Genomic DNA, 6,388 nt, shown 5'->3' with positions numbered 1-6,388 from the left:
TTAAAATTTTGATAGATATGTAACTTGCAACATTAGTAATAAACTATCATGCAAAATTTTCAAAAAAAAAAAATTGTAGAAAGAAATTGTAAGACTTTATGTATTTGTGTGTGTGCTTTTAAAAAAATATATATATTTATCAATATATGAAGTTCTCTTTTAATTAGATTTTTTGTAATTTAAGTTTTTAATGACCACTCTAGAAAATATTCTTAGATCCACGATTGACAAAGAAGCAAAACAATGGACATCCATTTAAGTTCTTGATTCTTTTTTTCTTTTTCTTTTTATATTCTCAATTTTTAAACTCTTTTGTGTACGCTTTGATTTTTTANTTGGAGAGGCTGATGGTCAAATCCAACTCAGCAGCGGTTCAACTCTTCATTATATATACCCAATTAAATTCTTTGTACCCTTAAACCTACCAATTAAGTTCTCTTAAACCAGTTACTACAGGTCTTTTATTAGTATAAAAATTTTGGGAACAAGTCCAACAATTTGATATTTAAGACTTGAATCATTCAAAGGTAGTTGGTTTAAGTAGCAAGTCCAGAGGGCTCATGTACAAACAGCTGGAACTTCAACCTGGAAAAATACCACATGAGCATGACACGGGACATAAATACCTTGACAAACATTGTTGGCCATGTCACTGAGTAACTTAAAATAAATAAATAAATAAATTCACAAATAAAAACATTAAGCTTGAATTAGGTTGTCAATCCCAATAAGGCTAATATAAAGACAGATATGACAGTAACAACGTTAAGTTGCTGATACATTTGTACATATATAATCAGAAAATCAGATTAACAAACAATCAAAGAAAGACTATCTAAAACTATTTGCAATATAAAAGAGATTAGGTGAGTAGGACCATCTTTGTTGAAAATCAAATACACAAATTATAGAGTTAATATAAAAAATAATAATAATAATAATAATAAAAAAGAGCAAAGCCTCTTCACACCCTACCTGTCAAATCAATCACTGCCTCTTCCACAAGCTCTTCCAGCAACTTCCCCTCAATTTCCTTTCCATAATTATTTATTTCCAATCTCAAAAGCTCATTCCACCCTTTTCCCACAACCTCCTTCCTCACCATCCTCTCCACCGGGTTGTTGCATTCCCCAACATCCCCCAAAAAGCAACTCCCCTCATTAGAATACCAATCCTTTATTTGGGCCCACACGCAGTCCGCTAACATGGGTGACGCACCCTCTAAGACCCTGCTGTTGGCCCCATTGCGTTGCCTTCCCATTAAGCACCCATAACCAGTGATTTCCATTAGTGCAGCATTAACACAGTCGTATACAAGCTTCCGATTTGATCTCCATTGCCTTCGCTTTGCCTCATGGAGAAGCTCCTTGTCATGCAGGGATGCGTATTTGTCTCTCAATGATGGGTCTAATGGACTTTCAAGTGAATGCCATCTGACAGAAAATGACTCCAATTGCACCTCATCCTCAAGACCAGCCACTGATAGTAGTGTTTGGACAAGGCCAAGCCAATCTTGTTCTTCTTCCTCAGTGCCTGGAGAAACTGAAGGTTTTAATGTATAAGGAGTGGCTGTCTCTGCACAAGCATCATCCCACGACAGGGTCCTAGCCATTGATTCAATAGGTGGTGATTTGTCAATTAAGTTAGACTTAATAGGCAACAATCTTCCTGTTTATATGAAGAAAAAAAAGTCAGTAAGGTATTGATGCATGAAGTCAAATAAACGAAAACTTTCCCAGATATGAGACTGCTTCATATTACCAGAGGACTCTAGAGTTGCATTATCATCTTCAAATGGTGGTTCCAAAACTGAAATTGGACTCGGCTGGTCCTGATTCTCACTCACATTCCCAGGCTTGGTTACAGATAATCCTGCCTGCAAATAGTATGATAACCATTGATAAATAATATAATTACAGGATTCTGCATTCAAAATTCAGAAACAACAACAACAATAACAAACAATTCAGGGAACCAATTAAAGCAATACTAAAAGCTAAGTGCGTTCAGTGTATTGCTCTATCATCATTTTTAGTGGGACAATCAAGAGCCTCATGCTATACTAGAAGCAGAAACCTCAGGTTGGCATATAGCTTGCTAGAACAATGTAATGGACAACAATCAGTGACCAAAAAAATTGATAAGTTATGAAGTAAAGATATTACAACTTTAAATTTTGATATTAATTTCTTCTTCATGAAAACAAATATGTCAGACACATTGTAAAATAAGGGAATCATGATTGCATGTATTTTGCTTAAATGCTGCAGCATTGTGCACCAATACCCTTATCAGCATCCTTGTTACATATATTCTAACCCATCTCAGAGCCTACAATTTCCATTCATCACTAACCTCCTAGATTATCTGGCATTCTACATTTTAGTTTCATTATTTGAGGGCAAGCGGGGAAAGCATAGAAAAGGGTAGATTAATGAGCAATATAGTAGTAACATCTATCTAGTATCAGGACAAAGGGTACAAAGAAATCAGACGTCAACCACATACACTGGCAAACAATAACAATGTATATTACAGGAAATTATGTTCTTTTCCTTTTCCTTTTTTTTTTGGGGGCCGCGTGGGGGGTGGGGGTAGGGGGTGTTAATTAACTATGATTAAATATATAATATGCTTAAAGAAGCATGAGAAATAAATACTACCTCACAAGATGCTATGCCTTGTTTTTGTCCCATGCTGGTCAAATCTGGAGAACTTTTGCCTGATGACACATGTAGATCAGGACAAAGGCGACCGTCATTAACACGTTGAGAGGCATCATCACTAATCACTCCATGAGGATGTAATGGAGATGCTGTTGTTTCAAGGGAGGCAAAATTAGCTTCATCTTTAGTTTGAGATGCAGCACATTTATCCTTATTCGATTTCTTATTCCTTGAGAAAAATAAACTTGAAACCTTCCCTTTGAATGATGATTTCATGCCCTTTGCTTTTGTCAGCTCCTTGGGAACATGTGTTTTGACCACCTCAATATCAGAAACTTCAACATTGAGCCTGGCACCATACACTGTAGAAGACGCAGGAACAGATTTTGACCTCAGAAGATTTTTAGGAGAATCAACCACACCTTCTTCTTTATTTATATTATTGGTTACACATGACTCTGATTCCCTTGGTTCTTGCTCTTTATTACTATCCTTGTTCTCAGATCCCACTGACTTCTTTGTATCCGAAAGAGCAAGCATCTCACCCAAAGTACTAGAGCTTCTCCGGGCATGTCTTTGCTCTTGAGAAGTCCCATGTGATGCCATCATGGCCCATCTTTCAGAGAGTCGCTTCTTTGCTTCTCTACAAACTGATGACTCTGGAGAACATGATGCACGGCTGAAAGATGAAGTAGAATAAGGGCTACCAGACCTATTGATGTAATCCCATGAATGCCTAGGAGATTGTGACATGACTTCAGAATCACTAAGATTGCCCGCTGCATACTCATTCTCTGACCTGTTAAATGAACTCTCATCACCAGTGTAGCCATTGGAAAAAACAGAAGAAAGAAAAGTCTCATCCCTTCGGTGACCCATCAAATTTTCACGCATCTGCCGGGTGATCTCCTTTGCCATTTCCCTTGATTCTAATATTTCAGTGTCTTCAGCTTCCTCATAAAAGCTTTCACCGTGCAATATTTTTGGCGATAAGGAAGGTGAAGAAACAACAGCCTTGATGTCTTGACTCTTGCCAGGGCTAGGCTTCAATACCACTATTCTAGTTGGTTGAAAAGGACTTTCATCAACTTTCTGATTCACAGAACTAGGAGAATATCCAGGGTCACCTTTGTCCCACATAACTGCTTGGTTCACCTTAGCTGGCTTCTTTATTTGTTTATCATTCTTCTTCCCTGATCCAACAAATTTGTCATTATCAACCATCTTCGAAGGTCTAAGAACAGTGATACGCTTTGTCTCAGGAGGTGGAGGAATAGACTTCAGGTCATATAGATGTTGGGAAAATAAGGAATTTGGTTCTTGCAAAAACTTCAGGAATAAATCTTTATTGGAACTTAAAACTTCCAATGCATCTTGAAATTCCTTAGAATGGCGAAGCCTTTCATCTGTAGAGAGTCGTTTTGCTTCCATGAATTTTTGACGAACAAGAGCCATCTTTTTCTCATTGATATTGTCATTATGCCTTCCCTTCTGTGGTGATTTATCTCTTCTACAATTTGTCTTTTCAGATTGCTGCCAGATTTCATAAACATCTTTATATTCATTGTGTTCTGGAGACTGATAAACTTCACATAGCATGCCTTTGTCAGAAAAGCCCTCTTCTTGCTGCCAAGAACCCAATGGTATTCCTGAATGACTTAAACTACGCCGTGAATAACCTCTTGCATGGTTTCTTTGAGCAGCTGAATCAGGCTGCACGTGGGGGAAGGCATCAAGCCCCATCAACTTGGCAACCACATTGGGTGGATTGTGCTTGGAGTCCCCTTCTTTTGACATTTCTTGGTCTATAAGCATCTTCATGGGTGTTCCGTTTGCCTTCTTGCTTGAAGAGAACCTTGAGTCAGACACAATCTGCATGCTCCACAGAAATGCAACACAAATCAGAACATCAAAGCTTATAATGATTCAGAAATGAATGAGAGACACTTGCATAGAAATTGTTTCCAAACTGGTCTATAATTAATTATGCACAATAACCCTAAAAGTTACCAATTTATCCTCTATCTGATCTCCAAGAGGACTCCATGTCCTTGCCACATCCGATCTACTCCTTGAGAGCGAAGAACCTGCCAAACAACCAATTCCATCTCAACAATTGATAGAAATAGTATAAAATAATTTAAATTTATTTGTTAAGTTAAAAATGCACACCCACGACCATACTCTCCATCTCTTTATATAGGAAGGAGGAAGTGGTATTAAATTAGAGCTCATCGGCAATAATTTAATCTAAAATATACAACTAAAGAAACCATAAGAGAAGTAGCCGGCCTGGTTGAGGAGAGAAAAGAGGATTTTGTAATTTAACAACAATATTACTCAATTGAGCACAAAATGCTAATTACTTTAAGCCTCTATCTGGTGGGGAAGTTATTATTTTATGATTTATACCCACCCATGAGAGAGAGGCATCGACAGAGAAAGCAAAGTAACTAACCACCAAAGAAGGGGATCTACATCAACCTGAAGGAATTTAAGCATGATGCCAATAATACAGGCCAAGCAGACAGGTGAGCAAAATTAAATCAAAATTCTCCACTAGCATAATGTATATTGTTCATGAACTTCAGAACGTACAAGGCAATTTAAAAGTTATAGTTAACAATGCCAGATGACATTGCGCATGGTTCTTTTGTAAAACAACTACAAGATACAAAAAAGAAATCCAGTAATGGAATAGACTGACATTAAAACAAGTGAACTTTAACAAATGGGGCTGTCAAAATTTTTTTGATTACACGATTAATACAATCATATGCCCATAACTACTCAAGAATTTATAGAGTAACTGATTACCAAAGCAAAGATCAGTAAAAAAAAAAAAAAATTATAGTCAAGAATATTTTACATTTTACATATGAACCGCAAAGCAAAGCGGAAAATTTCATGGCAAATTAGATAACAAAATGAAGAGAAATATGAGAAAGGAAACTACCATCATGATGCGGTTTATCAGTAAGCATCTTGTTTCCAGCAACGCCCGAACTCAAATCAAAAAGGTTCACCATTCTTCCCAGACATCCTGGGACGGGTTTCTCAGTAGTGTAAGGTTTCCTGCTCTGAATCCCATTCATTTTAAACGCCTGTAGTGACAACATTTCAGAAAATTAATACCAAAATACCATCTTTCCTTCAATAATTAATTATAAAAAATAAAATGCATACATAGAAGCATTTATACATTTTGAATACATACCATATATTCTACACAAAGAAGGAAAGAACAAGAAGATTGTAATCCTAATCACCCAAAACCTTGCATACATATAAATCACTCCTACATTTGCTTACCAAAAAAATTAAAGCTTAAACACAGATGTTATTTTTTACAAAGCAGGTAAGCTTCATGTTCCCCTACAATAAATAAAATAAAATAGAGATAATAGATGTAGAGAGTGAGAGGGAGAGAGAGAGAGAGAGAGCTATTTGTTTAAAACACTGTTTATGGCCTAAAGTAATGTGAAAATGAGAATTACAAAAGACAAGTCCACTTCTATGCAGAGAGAAAATTAACCATATTCGCATGAGATATCACATCAATTCATGCGTCACCATATTCCCTGATCAAACTCAAGGTAAAGCTTAATTAAAAAAAATACTCCATTAATATTTCAAAAAAAATTACTAAAAAATAACTCAATACTTTTTTTTTTTTTTTTTTTTTGGAGTTTTGGCTAAGCTACACTGATCAAAGCCTTTAA

The 6,388-nt window shown here is 36.3% G+C and overlaps 1 protein-coding gene across 1 annotated transcript; it reads right to left on the bottom strand.

The window, feature by feature from the left end:
• Positions 1 to 683: 683 nt before the first annotated feature.
• LOC111986218 (uncharacterized) lies at positions 684 to 5,903 on the bottom strand. Its single transcript, XM_065769751.1, has 6 exons — positions 5,884 to 5,903; positions 5,623 to 5,770; positions 4,677 to 4,753; positions 2,664 to 4,538; positions 1,762 to 1,876; positions 684 to 1,668 (listed from the first exon to the last, which is right to left on the bottom strand). The coding sequence occupies exons 1-6, from the start codon at positions 5,884 to 5,886 to the stop codon at positions 965 to 967; spliced, it is 2,922 nt and encodes a 973-aa protein (XP_065625823.1). The 5' UTR covers positions 5,887 to 5,903; the 3' UTR covers positions 684 to 964.
• Positions 5,904 to 6,388: the final 485 nt, after the last annotated feature.

This window comes from Quercus suber, unplaced genomic scaffold (assembly GCF_002906115.3).
Source record: "Quercus suber isolate HL8 unplaced genomic scaffold, Cork oak 2.0 scaffold_1339, whole genome shotgun sequence".
Classification (NCBI taxonomy): Eukaryota; Viridiplantae; Streptophyta; class Magnoliopsida; order Fagales; family Fagaceae; genus Quercus; species Quercus suber.
This window is presented reverse-complemented; position numbering and strand designations above follow the sequence as displayed.

Excerpts from the sequence above, each read along its gene's own strand:
- LOC111986218 (XM_065769751.1), bottom strand. Across the intron at positions 4,754-5,622 it reads TGATAAACCGCATCATGATG|GTTCTTCGCTCTCAAGGAGT; the intron begins GTAGTTTCCTTT and ends GTTGTTTGGCAG. Across the intron at positions 1,877-2,663 it reads AAGGCATAGCATCTTGTGAG|GCAGGATTATCTGTAACCAA; the intron begins GTAGTATTTATT and ends TACTATTTGCAG.